At 56.3% G+C, this 25239-nt stretch overlaps 1 protein-coding gene across 1 annotated transcript in view; it reads right to left on the minus strand.

Moving 5' to 3' along the window:
* The window catches only part of ITGAV (integrin subunit alpha V), a 53653-nt gene that overhangs the window by 1574 nt on the left and 26840 nt on the right, over positions 1–25239 (minus strand). The window contains exons 9-28 of the mRNA XM_054722883.1: positions 24305–24348; positions 24167–24223; positions 22489–22541; positions 21516–21718; positions 20073–20264; positions 17333–17378; positions 15068–15175; positions 13449–13507; positions 11340–11494; positions 9581–9718; positions 8384–8451; positions 7637–7784; positions 7054–7146; positions 5648–5727; positions 5210–5290; positions 4603–4708; positions 3624–3782; positions 2145–2258; positions 402–515; positions 213–320 (exon numbers count right to left, since the gene is read on the minus strand). Coding sequence (XP_054578858.1) covers positions 213–320; positions 402–515; positions 2145–2258; positions 3624–3782; positions 4603–4708; positions 5210–5290; positions 5648–5727; positions 7054–7146; positions 7637–7784; positions 8384–8451; positions 9581–9718; positions 11340–11494; positions 13449–13507; positions 15068–15175; positions 17333–17378; positions 20073–20264; positions 21516–21718; positions 22489–22541; positions 24167–24223; positions 24305–24348 — 2126 coding nt within the window. The remainder of the gene's footprint in view (positions 1–212; positions 321–401; positions 516–2144; positions 2259–3623; positions 3783–4602; positions 4709–5209; positions 5291–5647; positions 5728–7053; positions 7147–7636; positions 7785–8383; positions 8452–9580; positions 9719–11339; positions 11495–13448; positions 13508–15067; positions 15176–17332; positions 17379–20072; positions 20265–21515; positions 21719–22488; positions 22542–24166; positions 24224–24304; positions 24349–25239) is intronic.

A 25239-nucleotide genomic window follows, 5' to 3' on the forward strand; every position in this document is an offset into this window, starting at 1 on the left:
GGGTGAGGGCGCAAACCACTGAACTAACGTATCATCCCACCGAACGACTGACTGTTCGCTACTCTAAACCGCTGGACCGCCCTGATCTAGGCACAGGGACCCTGATCTAGGCACACGGGCCCTGATCTAGGCACACGGGCCCTGATCTAGGCACACGGGCCCTGATCTAGGCACAGGGACCACCCGCGGCTCCGCTCGCCGCCCGGACGTACGAGGGTGGAGTTGGAGAGGTCGTCGATGGGGAGGTTCTTGTAGGGAAACTCGATGACGCTGAAGGCGGCCGAGGACTTGAGGGAGTAGGAGCGGTTCCGGTTCTCCTGCTGCGGGAGGGACAGGGGGGTCGGGCTCTGTCTCTCTGGAAAACAGGCGGCCGTCCGCTCGGGCTGCGCCTGTGCACTCACGTTCATGAAGGTCTGGGTCCACAGCAGCGACCTCACGTACAGGATGGCGCTCTTCCCGCGGTCCAGGCGCCCCACCTGGCAGACGATCTTCAAGCACTCCGCCACCCCGCAGCCCTGCCGACGAGACGGCACGGCCTCACACGACAAGGCCACCCTGTCCCCTCTGCAACCTTTTAAATACGTTTTTACTGGGAGCCCTGCGCGCGAACCGTGCACCAGTAGCTCTCCGCGCCCGCAGCCCCGGGGCTCTCTGCGGCCCAGAGGCCCATCCGCGGCCCAGAGGCCCATCCGCGGCCCAAAGGTCCCATCCGCGGCCCAGAGGCCCATCCACGGCCCAGAGGCTCATCCACGGCCCAGAGGCTCTCCGCGGCCCAGAGGCCCATCCGCGGCCCAGAGGCCCATCCGTGGCCCAGAGGCCCATCCGCGGCCCAGAGGCCCATCCGCGGCCCAGAGGCCCATCCGCGGCCCAGAGGCTCTCCATGGCCCAGAGGCCCATCCGCAGCCCAGAGGCCCATCCACGGCCCAGAGGCTCTCCACGGCCCAGAGGCCCATCCGCGGCCCAGAGGCTCTCCGCGGCCCAGAGGCCCATCCGCGGCCCAGAGGCCCATCCGCGGCCCAGAGGCTCTCCACGGCCCAGGGGCCCATCCACAGCCCAGAGGCCCATCCGCGACCCAGAGGCCCATCCGCGACCCAGAGGCCCATCCGCGGCCCAGAGGCCCATCCGCGACCCAGAGGCCCATCCGCGACCCAGAGGCCCATCCGCGACCCAGAGGCTCTCCACGGCCCAGAGGCCCATCCGCGACCCAGAGGCTCTCCACGGCCCAGAGGCCCATCCGCGACCCAGAGGCTCTCCACGGCCCAGAGGCCCATCCGTAGCCCAGGGGCTCTCCACAGCCCAGGGGCCCATCCGCAACCCAGAGGCCCATCCGCAGCCCAGAGGCCCATCCGCGGCCCAGAGGCCCATCCGCGGCCCAGAGGCTCTCTGCGGCCCAGAGGCCCATCCGCGACCAGGCGGGGAGTGCTTGCCTCGTCGCCGGGGCAATGATGCCAGTGTTCCACGCCCCGGCCTGGACAGAGGCCCATCCACATTTCGCCAGGCCTCTCACGCTGCCTGCTCTCAGCGGCCGCCCCGCCCCCCGCCCCCGGACTGGGGGACTCCAGTGGGGCTGAGAGGACTGGGTGCCACCACTGCAATGGAGTGACGGTTAATTTGCATATCGCCCTTTTATTAGGTAGGCTTGATTTCAGAGGAAGGGAGAAAGAGAGAGAGAGAGAGAGAGAGAGAGAGAGAGAGAGAGAGAGAAATATCAATGATGAGAGAGAATCCTTGATCGACTGCTTCCTGCACGCCCCCCACTAGGGATCGAGCCAGCAACCTGAGCATGTGCCCTTGACCTCCTGGTTCAGAGGTCAACGCTCCACCGCAGAGCCACGCCGGAGGGGCATGCAGAACTGTTAAATTTCAAATATCATTCTTATGTTTTTGCTGAGGTCTCTGGGATCTTCCTGCCGTTTTGCACTAAAGCCTCAAAGATGAGGGTGAGACCAAGGAAGGGGTGAGTTAACGGAGAACCGACACGGCGGAGCAGCGTCCCTCTCACGAGGGACCTGTGACGAGGACGAGGAGGGAGGACCGCGTGGCAGGGGGACACGTGCAGCGGCCGCTGCTTCGGAGACGCTCCTCGGCGTCCGTTCCAGCATCGCGCCTGCCACGTCTGAGGGCTCGCCGCGGAGCGCACTCACCAGCGTGTGGACGCCCCCATCGCTCTGGGCGAGGTCCCGCCTGGTGACGAGGTGGCCGCGCTCGCCCTGCCCCGCGGCACTGGCGTTCTTCTCCGCCGGCTGCGAACTTGAGACCTGGGTCACAGAGTCAACGGGGACACGGCGTCACGGAAAGCAGCCCCCACCCCCCTCGTCGCACAAACCGTCGGGGGACTGAACACGGGACTGAACACGGCGTGACGGGCAGCCCGCGACTTCACACGGGAAGTGAGGACCCGGGCCGAGTGGTCAGAGGAGGTCGCCGGGGCCTGGCCATGACCTCCTCCCCTTGCGCAGCCTGGAGGGGAACCTGACGAGCCCGCCCCGCCCCGAGGAGCCTGCACGGTCAGGGGCGCCGTGTGTGTGCTGGGCGGGGGAGGGCTGTCCCCGAAGTCTACAGGACCCCACCAAACACCACGTTTCTGGGCCTCACCCAGAGAGCCAGCCGTGAAACGGGGTGTCTTCGCCCCAAAGACAAAATGGCAACAACAGAGCCTGACACCGTACCCACGGGGACAAATCACAGTGCGATGGGACCAGAGTCAGACTGCGTCACTTTGTGCCTCCTGAGCCCGGCCGCGTGGCTCAGGGTTGGGCACCGACCCCCGAACCAGGAGGTCAGGGTTCAATTCCCGGTCCGGGCACAGGCCTGCGTTGTGGGCTCCATCCCCAGTGTGGGGCGTGCAGGAGGCAGCCGATCCGTGATGTCTCTCTCTCTCTATCCCTCTCACTTCCTCTCTCCCCATAGTTCACATTTAAAAAGAGTATCTCCAGCCCTAGATGGTGTGGCTCAGTGGATAGAGCATCGACCTGCGGACTGAAGGGTCCCAGGTTCAATTCCGGTCAAGGGCACCTGCCTGGGTTGCAGGCTCGATCCCCAGTAGGGGGTGTGCAGGAGGCAGCTGATCAATGATTCTCTCTCATCATTGATGCTTCTATCGCTCTCTCCCTCTTCCTCTCCCTTCTCTAAAATCAATAAAATTTTTTAAAAATTAAAAAAAAGAACATCTCCAGAGGTCACTGAACACCCCAGAGACATGGCGCACCAGGACCGCAGAGAATCAGCCCTCACTCGTTACGCAAACGAACCGTTTCACCTCGGTGCCCTGGTGACAAACTGAAACGTGTCTGCAGAACGGGCTGTGGATGAAAACAGTGGTCTCATCCCATGCATTTCCTGGGTCGGTTTAGGGCCGTGGTCGGCAAACCCGTAGGTCCACAGAGCCAAATACCAACAGGACGACGACTGAAATTTCTCTCGAGCGCCGAACACCGACTTCTGCGCACGGGCCACGAAGTTTCCATCGCACCGTCCGTGCGCGCCCGCACGTGGCGTTTTGTGGAAGAGCCACACTCAAGGGGCCCAAGAGCCGCCTGTGGCTCGCGAGCCGCGGTTTGCCGACCACGGGCTTAGGGAAAAAGCGATGGGGCATGCCGGGCGGCGAGCCGCCGCGGGCCTACCTTGATCCTCAGGGGGTTGATCTCCGCGTCGGCCGTGCAGTTCATGGGCCCGTCCACGTCGTACCGCAGGACGTAGAGCAGCGTGCTGTTGCGGAGCTTGTGGGGCCACTGCAGGGTCAGCATGGCCTTGCTGAACGAGCTCGGGCCGTTGTTCCTCAGCTGCGGGGGCAGAAGACGGAAGCCTCGTCCGCCACACGCCCCCCGCAGCCCTTCCCCCCCGCCTGCAGGAGCCGCAGCAACCAGAGCGGAGCAGGGCGCCTCCGCAGTGACTCTCAGGTCACCACCGCCTGTGACCGTGGGGAAGAGACCGAACGCGGCATCGGCTCAGGGGGAGGTCAGGGTAAAAACAGGAACCAAGAGGAAGAGACCGGCCCTGGCCGGTGTGGCTCAGTGGATAGAGCGTCGGCCTGCGGACTGAAGGGTCCCGGGTTCGACTCCGGTCAAGGGCATGTACCTTGGTTGTGGGCACATCCCCAGTGGGGGGTGTGCAGGAGGCAGCTGGTCGATGTTTCTCTCTCATCGATGTTTCTGACTCTCTCTCCCTCTCCCTTCCTCTCTGTAAAAAATCAATAAAATAAATTAAAAAAAAAAAATAGGAAGAGCCGGGCAAGTTGTTGGTGAGAGAGGCACGGCAGCTGCCCGTCCTGCAGACACGGGCGCGGGGCTCTGCGCCGGCATCTCCCCGTGGAGTGGGGTCTGCAGGGCCCCGGGAGAACCCTCGGACCTGCGGCTCCCACTCACGTAGCACCCACGGGTTTCAGACAACCACGGGCGCCGGCCGCGCCCTGCAGCCGCGTGAAGCCACGTGGCCACCGGGGACGAACGTGGGAACCGTTCACACACACACACACCCACACCCCCCCCCCCGGTGCAGTCACGCCAGCGCAGCTCCCGTAGGACGCAGGCAGACGCGTCTTTCCAGCCGCCGCCGGCCCCGTGTGCGCCCCCGAGGGACCCCCGAAGCCCCCGCCCCGCGCACCTCGTAGATGTGCTGGATCACCGGCCCCACGTCCTCCTCCGTCTCGGGGTTCTCCTTCTGCTCCCAGTTGGGGATCGGGAGGAAGACGTGGTCAGGACTCGAGACCCTAAACAACCAAGGGAAGCCCAACCACGAACATCAAAGGGACGGTCGGTCGCCTTCCCGGGCGCCGTGCACCCGAAGGAAGGACAGCAGACCTAACTTTATGTTATTTTATTTTATTTTTGCTCCCACCCTCCCGCAGGCCTAACTGTTAAAAAGCGCTGCGCCTGCTACCCGGAGCAGCGAGGGGCCAAGGCTTTACCTTCAAAAGGTAGCCTGGCCCGTGTGGTCAGTGGTTAGTGCGTCGGCCTGCGCCCCGGAGGTCATGGGCTGGATCCCAGTCAAGGGCACGCACCTGGCTTGCAGGTTGGATCCCTGGCCCCGGGCGAGGTGCGTGTGGGAGGCGACCATCCATGTGTCTCTCTCTGTCTCTGTCTCTCCCCCCCCCTCCCTTCCACACGCTCTCAAACTCGGGGGGAAATGTCCCCCGTGAAGGCTCACAAACCACGTTGTAAAGCAGCTTAAACCGTGAGAACGCGAGACGCCCCGCGGTGACCACACTGACCCTCTGATCTCCACGGCAGCCAGCACGGCCAGGTCCACTCGGTACGACACCACCGGGCTGACTTGATCGAAGAGATTGGAGCTGGGAGAGAAGACACCCTCAGGGCCGATCGGACGCCGTCCCCACCGAGGCCGCGGGAGGCCACGGCGGGGACACGCAGAACGGGCAAGTTAAAAGCAACAAAGAAATTAAAAACATACACACCCATTCTTTTCACATTAGCATTTAATGCAAAGTTTTACTTAAGTTTGTTTTGTTCTATGAACTCAAAACTGACAGTCGTTCTTACGATATACACAATGAAGTGCCAGTCTACTCTATCGCATGTTAAATTATGTACCATTTTTAACAAATATTCCCTCCACAGTTATAAACGGAAAAGGTGGTTTTCAGTCACCCAATAAACTCAATTAAAAGCGAGGGCAGGCCGTGCTGTACCTCTGGATCTGGAGGTCGAACTTCACCGACGTGTCCATCTCCGACTGCTGCTGCACACTGAACCGGAGGCCGGCGCGGAGCTGACGGGGAGGGAGGGCGACGTCAGTAAATCGGGTCCCATTAGGACAGCCCGACGTCCAGGGAACAAGAACGCCCTAATCGCGTCTTTCTGCGCTTGCGAGAACCTGGACGTCGCCGAAACCGGTTTGGCTCAGTGGATAGAGCGTCGGCCTGTGGACTGAAGGGTCCCAGGTTCGATTCCGGTCAAGGGCATGGACCTTGGTTGCGGGCACATCCCCAGTGGGGGGTGTGCAGGAGGCAGCTGATCGATGTTTCTCCCTCATCGATGTTTCTCGCTCTCTATCCCTCTCCCTTCCTCTCTGTAAAAAGTCAATAAAATGTTTAAAAAAAAAAAAAAAAAGAACCTGGACGTGTCTTATCAGCGTCATTACATCTGGTCTTCCTGGCACACCTCTTTCAGGACACCTGGGCCGACCCATATGGGGCCTAGGGAACAACAGCTCTTTGTGATTATTCTGCCTCCGTGTAATACTCATCGTCTCCCCCAAAACGAGAAAGTCAATGTTTGTTCTTCGATGGAAGCAAACAGCTACGCACAGTGATTTGCCTGCAGGACGCGAGCCCTGCCCTTGTGGGAAGGGGCAGGAGGAGTGGACGGTTCGTGAGCACAGGAGTGGACTCGGGAGACACGGGCAGGGCCGGCCCGGACTCCCCCCAGCCCGCAGCGCTCCACACCCAGCACCGCCTTCTGCAGGTGGGAACGGTACGAGAGGAGGAAGCCGGCTTCGGGTTCGAGTAAAGGACACACAAAAGGGCCTTTCTTCAAACCGCCTCCCACGGTGCACAGCCGGAGCTGGCCACGGGGAACAACCTGGAATGGTCTGGACCAGTGGTCGGCAAACTGCGGCTCGCGAGCCACATGCGGCTCTTTGGCCCCTTGAGTGTGGCTCTTCCACAAAATACCACGGTCTGGGCGAGTCTATTTTGAAGAAGTGGCGTTAGAAGAAGTTTAAGTTTAAAAAATGTGGCTCTCCAAAGGAATTTCAATCATTGTACTGTTGATATTTGACTCTGTTGACTAATGAGTTTGCCGACCACTGGTCTGGACTGAAGGAGCTGTGAGCGGGGAAGCCAGAGAGACTGAGAAATAGGAAGAAAGCAAAAGCACGCTCCACTTGTTAACGAAACTCGGTGTCAAACATACGTGAGCCCTGGCCGGGGCTCCGTGGTTCGAGCATCTGCCAATCATGGCCCTCGAAATCAAAACCCACTGAGAGGCACCATTTTGAAGTGTTTGTTTAAAAAATTTACTGTAGACAAACCCCTGGGGGGAAAGTGCTCCTTTCTTTAGAAGAGAACGCTCGCGTGTAACTGAAACGTCTCACCTGGGTCCCCGCCTTCATGGGGTTCCCCAGGTCACACACCACCTGGCGGGTCTGGTTTTCCGTCTTAAACGCACAGGAAAGTCTCGCCAGGGCCTGGGGCAGACAAGGAGATGGGATCATAAGGAAAATGAATTAATGACAGAAAAAGGAAAAGGGAGACAGCAGAAACCACGAGACTAACAGTCCCCAGACAGCGCCACGCAGTCGGACAGGCGTGCGCCATCTGCGCACACGGGCGGGTGCGGCACAGGCCAGGCGTGCCAGCGGCCAGGCGTGCCAGCGGCCAGGCCCGAGCGGAAGCCCTTCTGGCCGGTCCTGGACGCAGACACGCAACCCCGGCCCCTGACGGCCGAGTCCGAAGGCCAGGCCGGGGCACCCTCTGCCGACCGGTTCCGGGCCCTCGGCGGGCCGGGCTCACCGCGCCCTGCCAGAGCCCGACGCAGGGCAGGAGCGGCCAGGGGACGGGGACCGGGACACGCAGCTGGCCGTGCAGCCTCGGGGGGCGGGCTGGGCGGCCCACAGTGCACGGGAGCTCCCAGGGGCACGGAGACCTGGGTGCCCGGGTCCCGGAGGCCGCGCTTACCTCGCTGTTGCGGACGACGCCGATGAAGTCGGCCTGCGGGGGCAGGGCCACGGTGAGCTCCGCCTCGTAGGCGCCTTCGCCCTGGTTCTGCGCCGTCACCATCAGGGTCAGCGGGTTGTCGTCCCCGATGTAGATCTTCTTCTGGTCTCTGCGGGCAACACAGGCCCGGCCGTCAGCCAGGCTGCGTGGGGCGGCGCGGCCGGCCACGGGACAGGAGACACCCTCCCGGCGTCCCGGGGTTTACACGACGGCCCCGCTCGACAGGAAACGGACCGGCCCGCGGCGCAGAGCCCACGCGTGTGAGCGAACAGTGCGGACGCCGCAGCGCGCTCCCGCCGCGCACAGCCATCGCGGACGTCGTTTCACGTCTCCCGAGCGCACTGACTAAGCCTCTGATTTCAGGAAAACACTGAACTGCTCATTTGTCCCGAGTCTCACAAGAACGCTTTGTGGTTTAGGTCTCGTGCACACGTGATCGGATTCCTCCCGTCAGGAGGAGGCCGATGATGGAAGGCGTCGTAAGAGGACGCGGTGGCCCTCTTACACGACCCAGCGGGTGGGACCAGGCCCGTGGCCCACACAGCTAGCGAGAACCCGCTGCGCCGACGCTCGGTACCGACAGCTCGGCGTCATCACCAATCACGCAGCCCCTCCCAGTAACTGGTTCCCAGCAGACGCACGGCCACGGGGTGGGACACGGGCTCCCGCATCTGCCGCCCCGTGCCTGTCGCGGGCAGCCGGCCGCACCTGTCCACGGAGACCTCCAGCTTGGGTTTGCAGATGTTGTCCTCGCCGCAGTCCAGGAGGATGTGAGCCTAGGAGAGAGGGCGTGTACGTCTCCTGCTCGGAGGGAGAGCGGTGCGGTCACACCCGCAGGGCACGTCAAACTACACGTGAAGCGCGTGAACACACATGTGCACACACATATATACATGTACATGGATTCGTCAACTTCTTCGCAGGCTGACAGACAGGACTCGTGGCTACTTCCTTTACACGGGTCCGCGAACGGCCAGGAAGGGCACGGAAGGGAAGGACTCGGACATAAGACGACCGTGTGGACGCTGTCCGCGCCATCGCCAGGCGAGCTGTGACGATTGTGGAATGACGTGTCACACAGAAGAGGAAGTGACCGTCAAAAATGAGGGCTCAGCCAGGCCGGCGTGGCTCGGGATTGAGCCTCAAACTACGGACCAGGAGGTCACGGCTCGATTCCCCGTCAGGGCACATGGCCGGGCTGCAGGCTCCATGCCCAGTGTGGGGCGTGCAGGAGGCAGCCGACCCATGATTCTCCCTCATCATGGATGTTTCTATCTCTCTCTCCCTCTCCCTTTCTCTCTGAAATCAATAAAAACGTATTTTTTTTTAAAAAAGAGTATTTGAGATGTTAGAGTGTTAGACAAAGAAGAAATAACAACCAAAAATGTAGGGTAAAGAATCCTATAAAAGAAGAAATATTAACCTAAAAATATGAACATGCAATAAAAAGAGGAAGAAATAGGAAATGCAATCATAATATCTGAATACATGGGTTTTACATAACATTTTCTAAAAGTATTGTAATATAGCCTGTATGACGTTTTATTGGTTTATTTGGTTTTATGAAAAGTACTATACACATATGTGTGTGTGTGTGTGTGTGTGTGTGTATTTTTTAAATTAAGTCAAAGATAAAACAGATATTAAACTTGTTTAGCAAAATATTAAAATACTACGTAAATTGGCGTTTTGTTGTTTTCCTTGAATTATTTAACTGCTTCACGTGAGCCTACCTCTCTCTCCGTATCCGAGTTCCAAGTGGCTTTCTGTGTCTCTAACTTGAGTCCTTCCCCTTTTACTTCTTTGACTAAACTCCCAAGGTTATAAAAGCAATCCCTTGTGCTAATTTAAAGACCATAAGGAAATCAACGTGCACGACGCGGGATAAGCCGAGAGGCGCGGTACCTGCCGACTGAGGTTGGCGGGCGTGAACTGGTTGAGGATGGGCCGCAGGCCCGTGGCGTCGGCCGCCGTTCTGTAGTCCAGCCGGTACTCCATGAAAACGGTGATCGGAGTGAGCTTGTCTCTAAACTCAGATTCATCCTAGAAACGGGGAAGCCGCGCGTTAACGAGGACGTCACACTCCCTGGAGAGACCGTAAGAGCAGAACGCACAGCCAGCTGTGCGACTCATCGCGGTCCGATTCCACCCAACCTTCTGTAAACGGGCGCTTATCAGAGAAGAAAACATCCGAAAACACGACTGTTCACTGAGGACACAATCAATTTATCATCGTAACGTAATGATTGGAGTCACACAAAAACATACGAAGCGTGTTAATAAAAGGAGCACTCGAATCCACGCCCACCCTGGCCCGTGTGGCCCAGTGGTTGAGCGTCGACCTACGGGCCAAGAAGTCCCTGGTCCGATTCCCGGTCAGGGCACAGGCCCGGGCTGCGGGCTCAGTTCCCCGTGTGGGGCCTGCAGGAGGCAGCCCATCAGTGATGTTTCTCTCTCACTGATGTTCCTCTCTCTCTATCCCTCGCCTTCCTCTCTCTAAAAACACACGCCCAATACTGTACCCGGAACATTACTGCCATCCGTCAGCTACCCCCGCGGTCCTCTCTGGAGGGCCTCATCCCTCTGCCTTCCCCGTGACCCCCGTACTGAGCTAAGGCCCCATCCCGTGCTCGCCTGCAGCCGTGTGTTACCGTGTGCGTGTCTCTGAACAGCATGGTCCTGAGCTCGCTTTTCCTGTCTGTTTAAAACTTAGGCCGTACATATGCTGATTTGCTTCCTTCCGTTCAACACTCTAGTTGGAATCCTCGGATCCGTAGCCAGACGCCTTCTCCATCCCGCCACTGGCCCCGTTCTCATGGCCACCGTGTACGCGTCCCCGTGTTTGTATCTTCCCCACTTTCTTTCTTTCGTGTCTTACAATTTTCTGATACAGGATTTTACATCCTTGGTTAGATTTATTCCAGGTTGTTGTGGGTTTTTTGGTGCAATTGTCAATGAGATTGCCCTCTTAGTTTCCCTTTCTGATCGTCTATTATTAATGTATAAAAACGCAGCTGATTTCTGGGTACTTAGTTTGTATCCTGCGGCTTTAACTGAATTCATCTGTCAGTTCTGGTAGTTTCTGGTGGGACCTTTAGGGCTTCTTCATTTTATTTTTATTTTGGAAAGAGGGAGAGAGATACAACATCCATGACGAGAAGCATTGATGGGCTGCCTCCTGCACGCCCCCCACGGGGGATCGTGCCCACCACCCGGGCTGTGCCCTGACCGGGAATCGAACCTGCCCCCCTGGTACCCGCGTGGACGCTCAGACCCCGAGCCGCACGGGCTGGGCTGGTGCGTGTTTTTCAGTTTCGTTCCCTTCTGCTCCGATCGTCACTGTTTCCTCGCTCCTGCGCACTCGGGCTTTGTGGCTGCTCTTGTTCCAGCAGCTTTAAGTGTCACGTTAGGTTGTTCACGAAAGTTCCCTCGTTTCCTGAGGGAGGCCGTAAAGCCGCACATGCCCTCGGGGGCGGGCCCCGCGCCCACACTGTGCGGGGAAGGCGCTGGGGGTACGCGGTCTCCCAGGAGGAGGAGGCCGCTTCGCCGTCGGGCGTTTTAAAGAGCCGCGCCTCCTCCCGGCCCCTCCCTGTGGGCTTAGCACGGAAACGCCCGGCGTGTGAACCCGGACGAGGAGAAAAGACAGCGGGGGGAAGGGTCTCACCCGCAGGTACGCCACCAGCTCCTCGCACTGCATCCGGCCCCCCCTGGGGACGGTCATGTTCTTGGGGTGGCCTGGGGACCTGTTGTGGAGAAACAGTGCTCGGCGAACTGCTCCCTTTTGCTTCAGTTTATCCAAAAGAAGCTCCACCTGGAAGTCTGCACAAACCAGAGGTTCATAACCAACGGGCCCCGCGGACACCACCCCCCGGGCCCCCCGACACCACCCCCCGGGCCCCCCGACACCACCCCCCGGGCCCCCCAGACACCACCCCCCGGGCCCCCCGACACCACCCACCGGGCCCCCCGGACACCACCCCCCGGACACCACCCCCCCGGGCCCCCCGACACCACCCCCCGGACACCCCCCCCCCCCCGACACCACCCACCGGGCCCCCCGGACACCACCCCCCGGGCCCCCCGGCTCACACGGCCCCGCAGACACCACCCTCCCCCCCGGGCCCTGCGGCTCATGCTCAGACGCCCCTCCCGCCGCACTCGGGGTGCTACGCTCCGTGGTGAGACCACACCGACTCGTTCGGAATAAACGCGCCACAATTAACGCCATAATCCACCCAACTGTTCCCCGGATCAGGTCACAGTGACTCGGGCAGAGGGACACCTCCCTCCGCATCAGAGTAACAGCTCGAGGGGAGGGAGTCCCGGCTGAACTCCGTGTAAACCACACGCAGTAACGCTCCCGAGTGCGGCAGCAGGGCTCCTGCTGATGGCGACTAAGGGGCACGCTCCCCACGAGAGCCAACGCCGCGACGAGCGAGCCGTGTGCGTCCCTACCACTCCCTCCCCCTCCCCCCGAATCCTCTCCCACCCCGTCCCTAAACGGGTCCCGCTAAGGCGGCGGTTCTCAACCTTCCTCATGCCGCGGCCCACAGGCTGAGAACCGCTAGCAGGGTCGCCTGAGACCATCGGGAAACACAGATATTTAAATTACGATTCATAACAGCAGCAACATTACAGTTACGAAGTAGCAACGGAAATAATGTTATGGCTGGGGGTCACCACAGCAGGAGGAGCTGTATTAAAGGGTCGCGGCATTAGGAAGGTTGAGAACCACTGGTCTAAGGTGACGCGTGACCCAGACAGACAAGCGTTCAGTGCAAACCAGCCACTCCCGGCGGGAGCATGGACGACCGCCCTCCGTGGACGGCGTGGGCTCACACAGCACGTGGCCACTCGCAGCGGCTCGGGTCAAGCGCCACCTGAAGGCGGCTGTGCAGCCCGGGCGTGAAGCCAGCCTGAGGTCGGGGATCTGAGGTTCGGGCCTAAGGAGTGCCCTCCGGGGAGGGGGAGTGCGGGCCTCTCAGCCACAGCGTCTCCCAGTTTCTCCGAACGCTGGACTTCCGGTCAAGTTTGGGTGGAAACCAGGCTATTCCGCGTCCAGTTCTGCTCCATCCGCCCCCCGCCCCGCCCTCCGTGCTGTCCCTCACGCACCAGGCACGCCCTTCCCGCGGCCCCGGCACGCCGTCTCCTCCGTGGGGAGCCTCCTCTCACCGCCCCAGGGCCTGCCTCCCTTGCTCCCCATGAACGCCACGCACCACTGCACGCATTAGCACCACCGCACGCACCACCACACGCACCACCACACAAACCAGCACACACACCAGCACACGCACCACCACACAAACCAGAACCACCACACGCACCACCACATGCACCAGCACCAGCACACACACCACCACACGCACCATCACACAAACCAGAACCACCACACGCACCAGCACACGCACACACACCATTCAGTGGCCCAGACCACGCCTCCTCCTCGCTCTTCCAACCCCCCTCCAGTTCAGAGCCAGCGGGGCCCCTCCGAGGCCTAAAGACGAGGCCCAGCCTGCAGGAGCCCCCCCCACACCCCCAGCTCCTGGGCCCTCGGCGGTTCCCTGGCGCTCGCACAGGCCTTGCGGGGCCGGGACCGCAGGGCGCTCAGCGGGACTGTCCGCGGCGGCAGCAAACCCGGGGCCTGCGCCCGCTGGCTGAGCTCCGGCTCCCAGTGACGGCGCCGCCCTGTTCCTGGCACTGACACCAGGAGCGACTGTGGGCGACCCCCGCCCCCGTGTGCGCGCCGTCAGCGCGTGACCCCACGGACACTCACTCAGCTTCGCGGGAAGCGCTCCTTTGCCATCCGCCCGCAAGCAGAACCTGACGTTGAAGCTGCGGGAATAAAAGGACACGCATCCCGTCACTCGGGGCAGGCGTGCTTCCGTGTCACGCAAACCTCACGTCTCACACGCCGTTCTCGCTGCAAAGCTTTCTGTCTTTCTGTCTTAATGTCGTACTGAACGCAGGAAACGAGACAACATCATCGCACTCGGCCTCCGTGCCGCAGCCACTTCCTTCCATCGTCCCCTCGCGAGGAGAGAGAGAGAAGAATCTGCTCACTTCCTCCCGAGTCTCCGATCCCGGTGACGAGTGGGAATGAGGGGAGACCTCCCGACTTCACGCCACGCCCCGTTTCATCAGCAGCCCCCCGCCCCGCTACGCTCCCTGTGACGAGCCCGCTCCCCGACGTGCTCCCCGCATTTCCTGCGAGCCCCGAGATCCGCTCTCCCGGCTCTTCGGGAATGACGCTGTCCCCGCGTCAGCCACGCTCCCTTCCCCTCCACGTGCTCTGGCCCCCGTGCCAGGAGCCGGAGTGTTCCCCACAGGGGGGCACTCGGGGTGACGTAGCAGCATGTGGGTCAGGGTCTTCCATCACTGAGTTATACTTATTCTGACGTGTAGGAGAAAGAGACTGGTTTCTCATTTTATCTTAAAATGTTTTAAAGCAAAATATGTCAGCTTAAAGAAAAAAAAATCTTAAGAAAATTACAAATACAAGTGGAATGAAAATATAGCAAAATCGTGCACTATAAGAACAGCATAAAAATACCTGGCCAAGCCTCTCTATGAAGCTTTAAGAGAAAAGAATAAAAAAAAAAACAGAAAAAAAAAAAAAGAATAGCATTAAAATATGGAGACTTGAGAAAACCCAAAGAATTCAAACGTTAAATTTTTAAAAATATCTTTTTCTTTAAAAACTAGTAAAGGAACACGTGGAAGACTGGTATATTAGAGCAAAATAATATTTTTTCATACAGCCACTCACAGATGTTAAATCTGAAGAAGATCATACCTGTTAAAAATTAGCATGTTCATGGGTCTTTCTTAGAATAAATATAAATGAATTCTGAGATCTTATTAGCTTTTCCTTCTTTTTTAATATATTCACTGAGCATGCATCATTTAAAAAAACTACACTAGTTTTTGGCCAGGCTGGCGTGGCTCAGTGGTTGAGCGTTGACCTATGAACCAGGAGGTCACAGTTGGATTCCTGGTCAGGGCACAGGCCCGGGTTGCAGGCTCGATCCCCAGTGTGGGGCGTGCAGGAGGCAGCCCATCCATGATTCTCTCTCATCATTGGTGTTTGTATCTCTCCCTCTTTCTTCCTCTCTGAAATCAAATACACACACACACACACACACACACACACGTATACATACACACACACATATAAACTTTACACTAGTTTTTAACATGCTTCTAGAGCTTTCTACACATCTTTCTGCAACAACATTTCTATAATCCAATCGACGGCATGATAAGAGAGCAGACAAATGAAATCTGCTTTAGCACTACTTCACCCCCTGCCTTCATTTTCAATGTTTTTACAATAACCGAACCACAGGTCAGAATAATAACTATAATAATCACAACATAAGCCGATGCTCTTACCAGGAAACTTTAAGGTCTGTCCCGGGCAGCGGGCAGGTCTTATTGTCTTGGTTTAAAATGCTCGGGTAGACTTCCAGGCCGGCATGGACAGTGATGACCGGCCTGGCTCTGGGGGAGAGGAGGGAGGAAAAGGAAGAAGCTGTTCACGGTGTTGGACTGACCGGGCAGTTCGGTTCACACTCACGCGCAGGGCAGAGAAGAGACAAGAACAAAACCTCAGGATGAATGACCACGGTCCCCCCGCCAGGGCAGCCCTGATTCTGGCAGGCGAGTCCCGTGACCGGCAAATTCCTCGGGCCCAGGCCACGTGGGACGATCGGCCAAACTCCCCGAACTCTGCCCATGAAAGCAGAACAGGGAAGCCAGCCGTGCGCTACGGTCCTCACACACGCACACGGCGGGGAAACGAGGGCCGTGCGCCATCCGTGCTGTTACGGAGGGAGGATCTAAGATACATGCCTCATGTAACGTCAGTGCGACACGGGAAAAATCCACAACGTACAAAGGATGCACACACACACACGCACACACACACAATATTATTTTAATGCCTCGTATGTTTCTGATTATATACACTAATCTATATATATAAAAGAATAATATGCTAAATGTCCAACTGTTGGACTGCTAGACAGGTAGCTATGACACACAATGACCACCAGGGGGCAGACACTCAGTGCACAGGCATGGAAACATGGAACAGACTGATGAATCTGAGAGGGAAGGGCGGGGAGGGTGGGAAGAGATTAACCAAAGATTTTATATGCATATTAGAGGCCTGGTGCACGGATTCAGGCACTGGTGGAGTCCCTCAGCCTGGCCTGCAGGGATTGGGCCGAAACCAGCAGTCTGACATCCCCTGAGGGGTCCCAGATTGTGATAGGGAGCAGGCCAGGCCGAGGGACCCCACCGGTGCACGAATCGGTGCACTGGGCCTCTAGTGAACTAATAACGAGTCTGAGAAGAGACTTTTTTTTATCAAATGCCCTTTTTATATTATTTGAATGTTTACCACCTGCATGTATTACTTCATTAACAGCCATTTTAAAAACTGAAACAGAGTCCAGCCAGAGCGGCTCAGTGATTGAGCATCGACCTATGAACCAGGAGGTCAGAGTCTGATTCTCTGTCGGGGCACATGCCCAGGTTGTGGGCTCCATCCCCAGTAGGGGGCGTGCAGGAGGCAGCTGATCCATGATTCCCTCTCATCATTGATGTTTCTGTCTCTCTCCCTCTTCCTTCCTCTCTGAGGTCAATAAAAAAATATTTTAAGTACCAGTAATAAATAAAATAAAAACTGAGACGGAGACACAGATTTAAACTCTGTCCAGAAACGCAGCCGCTCCAGCCTGCGCCGTCCCAGTCGCCGGCCGAGGGCACGCCGTCTGCGTGAGGACACGGTGCCCGAGAGCCTCAGTCACGTTCCCCCAGCACCAGCCCATCAGCTTCAGGGCCAGTTCCCTGCCCGTGCACACACGCCCGTGGAAGGTGAGCACCTTCCTCTCCCTGGGAGGCAAGAGGAGGCCCGAGGGCAGGTGGGACGGACACAGAGAATAACTGGGGACGTGCACGAGGCTGGGCAACACGGGCGTGGACTCACACTGAGCGGCCAGATCATGATGATCTCTGAACGCATAACAATCTGGCCACTCAGTGCATATCCTGTATAATAAAAGGCTAATATGCAAACTGTCCCCTCGACCAGGAGTTCGACCAGCAGGCAGGCCGGCCAACCGCCCATGTCCCCTCCCCCTGGCCAGGCTGGCCGGACCCCACCCATGCATGAATTCATGCACCAGAATATATACACACTGAGTGGCCAGATTATCATGCGTTCAGAGATCATCATGATCTGGCCGCTCAGTGTATACGCTGCCCTGAGCAACAGGGGTCCCAGACGTGAGTCGTTCCACGCGGCCTTTGTGGTCAGAACGTTATGCATAAACACCACGTACGTTTCTCGCCTCTCAGCAGAAAACGTCAACTCCTATCATCCGGGGCGACGTTTAAAAGGTAGGAGACTCTCTAGACACGATTTCAAGAACAAAGAGGAAAGCCTACAGGCTTTTTGAAATTAAAACTCTCTACAGCTCTCTCCACTTGGGGACTCTCCTTCGATGACTACTACTGGCCTACGGCAAATCTTAAATAGAAAGGACAAACTGTACCGTCGCTTCAAGAAACTAAACTGAAGTTAGAACCCCGGGACTTAACTGCCAGCGCTCGGTTAATTCCGAACAGAAGCGGCCGTGGGAACACGCTCACCTGTACAACACAGCTCTGTCCACGCCAAAAGCTCCCACAATCAGGTCTTAAGAGAGTGGAAAAAAGTGTTAATAATAATGACGACAATGATTTTTTAAAATCCACATACCGTTCCATTACAACTGTCAATACATACAGTCCGGATTTAAACAGTCTCCAGTCTACCTTCATTAGGAGGCTCAGGATAACCTTTAAAAGGCCAGAATTTGAAAATTCGAAATGAGCTACTGCCGACGGCAAACGCTCCTCATACAACGAGTCTCTCCTTCAGGCAGGCAGCCTTCTCGTGGACTCAGTAAAACCAGCAAAGCGGGGGGCACGGCCCCACACACGGACCACGAAGGGAAACGCTGTGTGGACGCCTGTGGGTTCCACTGTACCAACATTTGTTCATTTTCCTTTATTTTTTAACCAAAACCAAAAAGCACATTACCTACATGTAGAATACCTAGAACTGACAGCAGACAGCACTCACATCGGCACAGACAGAACGCATCCGTTTTCATACGTAGGAGGTGAAAAGGACTCACAATCAGGAAAAAACGCTGTCACAGCTCGCTCTCAGTATAACAAGCTGGACTTGAGGAAGCCCCTTCCAGGCAGAAAAGAACGTGAAAAAACACACATAAAGACGGCAGACTGTAGTACATAAAAACTACGAACTTCTGTTGCCCCAGAAAGCAAACGGGACAAACTAAGAAATACACGGGGCAGGAAAAGGTAGGTGTACAGCTGTGTACGTAGGAAGCGCAGTTCATTCTCGTACTATTATTTATTATTGTTATTGTTTTCCACACGAACAACTGTAAACCTATTTTTGTCTTAGTTGAATTAGCCTAAAACCGTGGTCGGCAAACCGCGGCTCGCGAGCCACATGAGGCTCTTTGGCCCCTTGAGTGTGGCTCTTCCACAAAATACCACGGCCTGGGCGAGTCTATTTTGAAGAAGTGGCATTAGAAGAGAAATTTCCATCGTTGTCCCGTTGATATTTGGCTCTGTTGACTAATGAGTTTGCCGACCACTGGCCTAAAACATGCTATTTTAAAGGCACCTGCCACAAGTTAAAAAAATGAATTAATGAAAGAAAAACAGCCCAATCAAACAGAGGAAAAAAAAGATGTAAAAAAATAAAATTCACAAAAGTAAATAGATGCAAATGAACAAAACGCTCACCCTCACTAATAACCAAAAACGGAAAGTTAAGACACAATGCCATTTTCCACCCGTCACATAAAGTTACTCTACAGGGAACAGAAGAGGACACGCAACACGGGAACACATGTGAGAAAAGGACCCTCCCTCGCTGCTGTAAGACGTGGCACCTGCTTTTAGAGGGAGTGCGACTGCAGCTTGACAGTGCGCATCAACAGACTTAAAGAAAACACCGCGCTTGTCTTTGACAAAACAATTCTAAAACTTTGTCTAGTAATAAAAAAATAAATTTTTAAAATAAGGTGTATACACACCAAAATTATATACAAGAATATAGATGCCCCAAAATAAGGTAAATACGATACGAAATAGTCATTTGATAAAATGAAAAATATAAAATTCATGTTTTTGAAATAAAATTAATAACATGGGGAAACATTTCTGATACTTTAAGTGAATAAAATATGCTATTAATAGTGTGCATAAAGCATAATTCTATTTTGTTCATAAATGTGTATGAATGCATTGGAAAAGAGATTGCAAAATATGTTCTGTATTTTCTAGAATTTCTATAAACACACTGAGTGGCCAGATGATTATGCGTTCAGAGATCATCATGATCTGGCCACTCCGTGCATATTGCACTTATAACCAGAAAATTTTTGAACTACCAAGACAGAGAGATAAGAATCAACTTCCTGTCCTATTTCTAAGAGCCCTTCAGCAGACTGGCCCACCGAGCTCACGTGAACTGTCCCAGCCACAAAGGCAGTTACGTTTCTGCACCACATTTCGTTTGAAGAACGGACCCACTCCAAGCCTCGGTCTCTCTGAGTAACTCCCAAGTACATGTGAGCCAGAAAGAAGATCTCCCTTTCTCTACTGGCTCGAACCAGTGGGCGGGGCTGGGCCAGCTCCCTTCGGAGTCTCTCCTCCTCCAGAAGGTGGTGATGAGCCGAGAAATCGCGCATTCTTCAGACAATTGTACGAAATAACGTATTTGTTAAAAATCACAATGATTGGTCAAGTCCACAAAAATGTTAGATCACTGAAAACCAAAAAAAGGCCCTGGCCGGTTTGGCTCAGTGGATAGAGCGTCGGCCTGCGGACTGAAGGGTCCCGGGTTCGATTCCCAGTCAGGGCACAGGCCCGGAGTGCAGGCTCGATCCCCAGCGTGGGGCATGCAGGAGGCAGCCGATCAGTAATTCTCTCTCGTCATTGATGTTTCCATCTCTCTCCCCCTCTCCCTTCCTCTCTGAAATCAATAAAATACATTTATATTTTTTAAGACAAAGGATGGCTAACGTCCAAAACCTCAAAAGGAGCGTTTGGCCTGCGTATCACTTCTCTGACATTTCCTCACACACTTCGGGCGGGAGGCTCGGAGCCCGTGGTTTTGCTGGAAACGCCCAGAAATAGCTGCCTTTCCTTCAATGGCGCTGGGTAATGAGAGCGGCCCGCAGACAACCGTGGCCCAACCAGCACGTGAGGTCCCGGCCTGAAGGCACGCGCGGCACCCACGCGGCACCCACGCGGCCCAGGGCCCGTGTGCTCGGGGCCCGTGTGCTCGGGGCCGCCCCGGACGCACCTGGGTACCCGTTGCGGTCGATGTCCGTGGCGCCCTTCAGGGAGTAGCCGAAGCTCGGCGGCATGCTCTGCGCGGCCCAGCGCCCCTCCAGGGCCTGGGACGGCGCCGCGTTCAAGCCCGTGGATCTGCCGTTGAAAATGTACACGACGCCTTTTCTGTCTTCACCCCCGTAGGGGGCGGCGATGGCGACGTCTGAGGGGGGAAGGGAGAGGCGTGAGAGCGGAGAGGAGGGAGGGGAAGGAGGAGGGAGAGAGGCAGGAAGGAGAGAGGCAGTCTGAGGACGGCTCACTCCGTAAGGCAGGCCCGGGTTCGAGGACTCCACGGCCCTGGGTGGAGGTGACACTGAACTGGAGGCAGACGCTCTGGGTCTGACCTTGGACAGGTCCGTTAACCTTTCGGGACCTCACGCTCCTCGTCCTTCAGTGGAGGGAGGTCGTCCTGGCTCCCACATCCCAGCTGACAGCGGGGCGGGGTCTGGGTGTTTTTGGTTTGTTTTCCCCAAAGCAAAAGTCAATCTGGCTTGGAAACTTGAAAATCAGAAACTCATCTTGGTCTTGCTCAACTTATACTGGAATAACATAAACCAATAAACGTTTGGAATTCTTTTAAAAAAAACAAAAAAAAAAAAAACTAAAGCAAAAGCCACCAAGCGGTCACTCTGACCTCCCTAACTCAGACCCTTTCCAAACGTGCCCAGCCCCTCCCCCCGTGGCCGGGGCCCTGGGAGACACGGATGAGGTTTTCTTCCTCATTTATAACTTTCTCCAAATAGGAAGGGGCAGATCCCTACTTACTGTTGATGGTACAACACTGACCGTTCAACTATGCATCCTGCGACTTTCTAGAAAGGGCTTTAATAGTATTCTTTTTTTTTTAAATCTTGGTCAAGTGTAATCGATATTTCATCCTATAACAAAAGCCACCTTAAATTTTAAAAAATGCCTACGGAGACTAATTAAATTATTAAACGGGACGGTTCTAACACAGGGAGCTCATTCCTTTTACCGGCCCTCACGAAGGGAGATACAGCCCCTCGGTCACAACGAAGTGACAGCTTTAAAAACAGTCACAGCCAATCACAGCTGTGAAGTGAGTGACAGCCGGCCGAGTGGCCCAGGTGCCTGGGAGCGTATTTTACTGGCCCGCTCGTGCCCACGAGGGACAGCAGGGGGCACTGCCGAGCGGGAGGCGGAAAGTCCCGGCTCACAGGCCAGGGCAGGTCCCTCTCCCAGGGGAGCGAGCCCAGCGCCCTTTCCTGGCTGCAGGCAGAGGATCTGTATTTGAATGTTTGCTCTGGTTTTTACGGAAAGGAGCGCCTTCACGGTTGACCGAGGGCGTCCGCCGCGGCCACTCGCCTCCTCCGCAGGAAGGCGGCTGCTCGCGGGGTGCGGACCGTCTCCAACGGGCCCAGAACCCGAGCCCCCGCCGCGGGCCTGGCCTCACCATTGAAGCCGTCCTGGTCCAGGTCGCCCAGCGGCGCGATGGCGCTGCCGAACCGCGCGAAGACCTCGAAGCCGTGGAGCCTGGTGGTCTGGAAGCCGCCCGAGGGCCTCTGCAGGGACACGCACACCTGCCCCACCTCCTGCAGCTTCCCGTCCGAGCCGCGGTCCATGAACAGCGGGGCGCCGACGAACACGTCCGCGAGGCTAGAGAACAGACCCACCATCCCGCGTCACCCCCCGCGTCACCCCCGCGTCACCCCCCCCCCCCATCTCCCGGCCACACGGGGGACAAAACGGTCATTTCAAACCTCAGTGGCCCTCCCACTCTTTAAAAAAAGAAAACCAGGAGTAACCCACAACATGACTTCTTTCCTTCCTATCAGCGGTCGGCAAACTCATTCGTCCACAGAGCCCAATATCAACAGCACAACGATTGAAATTTCTTTTGAGAGCCACATTTTTTAAACTTAAACTTCTTCTAACGCCACTTCTTCAACATAGACTCGCCCAGGCCATGGTATTTTGTGGAAGAGCCACACTCAAGGGGCCAGAGAGCCGCATGTGGCTTGAGAGCCGCAGTTTGCCGACCACGGCTTCCTATGATCAAAGCTATTAAAATAAATTATGAGGGTTCGCAGGGGAGCGGGAGGGCTCAACCAATGAACTCACATGTGTACACGCATAACCCATGGACCCTGACAACGGGGGTGGGGGAGTGAAGGCCTGGGATGGGGCAGGGGTGGCTGGGAGGTCAGTGGGGGAAAATGGGGACGTCGGGGATCCTTTCAGCAATAAGGATTTAAATAGATAAAAACACAGAGGCTGCCTAGTGATCCCGATAAGCCGCTTCAAACTGGTTCCCTAAACGGAAGACTTCGGAGGAAAGGGGCCAAGAGGCAGAAGGAATGTGTAGTTTCGGAAAGCGCGCATAAGCACGGGACGCAGGCCGTGTCTGGAAACAGTTTTCAACTTACTCATCCCCGTTGATGTCAGTGGCAGCGACAGCAAATCCGAAATACGCCGCCATCTGGTGAGGAGACGGAAAGACACGGTTACCCGGCTGTGGACGCCCGGCGGCGCGGTCTATTTATCCGGGAGGAGGCGGTTTCTCCGCACACAGGGCTTCCTCTACACGTCTCCTCTCCCGTTCACCCACACGGCACCCTCAGGTGCCAAGGCGTGTTTGTCCTCCTAGATTCATGAGCAGAGCGTGTCCCGTGTACGCCATTTCAGTGACTGTAATACATACAGCCCGGCCGGCGTGGCTCTGTGGTTGAGCGTCAACCTATGAACCAGGAGGTCACGGTTCGAGTCCCGGTCAGGGCACAGGCCAGGTTGTGGGCTCGATCCCCAGTGTGGGGCGTGCAGGAGGCAGCCGATCCATGATTCTCTCTCATCACCGATGTTTCTCTCTCCCTTCCTCTCCCTTCCTCTCTGAAATCCATAAAAAAATATGTAAAATAATAACAACACTGCACATGGGAGCCCCGGTCTGCCTAATGGTCCTAATGCGAAGCCGAGGTTCCCCACAAAGAGCCGAGGAGAAGCATGACCGCACACAGAAGGATCATGACCGCACACAGGAGGGCCATGCCTGCACACAGAAGGATCATGACCGCACACAGGAGGGCCATGCCTGCACACAGAAGGATCATGACCGCACACAGGAGGGCCATGCCTACACACAAGAGGATCATGACTGCACACAGGAGGGCCATGCCTGCACACAGAAGGATCATGACCGCACACAGGAGGGCCATGCCTGCACACAGAAGGATCATGACCGCACACAGGAGGGCCATGCCTGCACACAGGAGGGCCATGCCTGCACACAGGGCAGGTCTGCGGCCCCAGATGAGCTGAGGGATGACGGGAGGAGGATCATGACCGCACGCAGGAGGATCATGTCTGCACAGGATGATCATGACTGCACACAGGAGGAGGATCAGGCCTGCACACAGCAGGATCATGCCTGCACACAGGAGGATCATGCCTGCACACAGGAGGATCAGGCCTGCACACAGCAGGATCATGCCTGCACACAGGAGAAGCTGCCTGAGGGGAGGAAGCCGCCCCAGCACAGAGGGACCCCCCTGCACCCCGAGGGCAGGCCGTCCTGACTGTTCCCCGTGGGAAGAGGCTGCGGGGACGGGGGTCCAGTCCCTCTCGCTATCAACCCTCTCTCGAGACCCAACCATCCCAGCTGAGCAGGACGTGGGCCTGAGCCGGGACCCGAAACCGGACAGCTTCCCTCCGAGTGCTAGCGAGCTCTTCCCGTGCCGTGACCACCTTCTGAGTGAAACCGTGTCGGGTCATTGAAAGGGCACAGATCTGCCTTAGAGGGGAGGTTAAGTCGTCAGCATGAAAAAGGATCTTTCTGGTTTTGTGTGTGAGTGACTTGATTCTGCATTTCCTTTTTTAAAAACAACTAGCATAACATGCAATTACAAAAGTGTCTGCTTAAAAATTACTTTGATTAAAACAATAAGAAATACTTAAAGCCCATTTTACATCTGTAGTATTGATTACTGAACCAATATTTATTATATATTGAACATTAAACCATTAGGATTTGCCAAGAAAAACTGTAAGACATTAGGAAATGCTGACATAAGATGTTAAATGGAAAAAAAAAACATTTTAAAGGCGTACCTGCTCACCAGTGAAATTGTACAAGGAGGACATGTTCTTCCCATCATAGATGTAAACCTGAGCAGGAAAAGAGCAGCAGATGAGATGCAGGGAACGTTAAGATAGTCCAGATTTTAAAAACGTTTTTAGCTTTCCTACCATTCCCAAAGTCCTCGCTGCTCTCGGAACTCCGGAAACAAAGTCTGAAAAGAAAAACCCAATTACTCCTTTTAAGACCAAAACTGGACACTAGAGAGGAAGGGACATGTCAGAAAGCTGCAGGTTTCGTTATTTCAACAGACGACAAGGAAGAGATTTTCTAAAGAATCGGAATCCGTAACCAGGGACCACAGCGTGTTTCAACCACAGACTCAAACATGAACAAAACAGAGAGACTCATGAGGATCCTCCGATACACGCCTGTGAGCTGGTGGAAAAGGCAGTGAGACAAAGTGGCCGAAGAATGAAGAAAAGCACTGGCCGGCGTGGCTCAGGGGTCGAGCGCCGACCTATGAACCAGGAGGTCACGGTTCGATTCCCGGTCAGGGCACAGGCCCGGGTTTCGGACTCGATCCCCAGTGTGGGGCGTGCAGGAGGCAGCTGATCCATGATTCTCTCTCCTCATTAACGTTTCGATCTCTCTCTCCCCCTCCTTTCCTCTCTGAAGTCAATAATATATTTAAGAAAAGGATAAGAATGAAGACAAGCTGTATTTACAGGAATGAAAACCAACAGAGCAAGTGAAATAGGGCAGAGGTGGCAGTGACTCAGAGACGGGATCCGCATTGGGGCAGGTCTGCGGCCCCAGATGAGCTGAGGGATGACGGGCGGACAGAGGGTGGAGTGAGGGGAGGGTGGAGCGAGGGGAGGGTGGAGTGAGGGGGAGTGGAGTGAGGGGAGGGTGGAGTGAGGGGAGGGTGGAGTGAGGGGGAGTGGAGCGAGGGGAGGGTGGAGTGAGGGGGGGGTGGAGCGAGGGGAGGGTGGAGTGAGGGGGGGTGGAGCGAGGGGAGGGTGGAGCGAGGGGAGGGTGGAGTGAGGGGGAGTGGAGCGAGGGGAGGGTGGAGCGAGGGGAGGGTGGAGCGAGGGGAGGGTGG

This window comes from Eptesicus fuscus, chromosome 11, assembly GCF_027574615.1.
Source record: "Eptesicus fuscus isolate TK198812 chromosome 11, DD_ASM_mEF_20220401, whole genome shotgun sequence".
In the NCBI taxonomy this organism is placed as follows: Eukaryota; Metazoa; Chordata; class Mammalia; order Chiroptera; family Vespertilionidae; genus Eptesicus; species Eptesicus fuscus.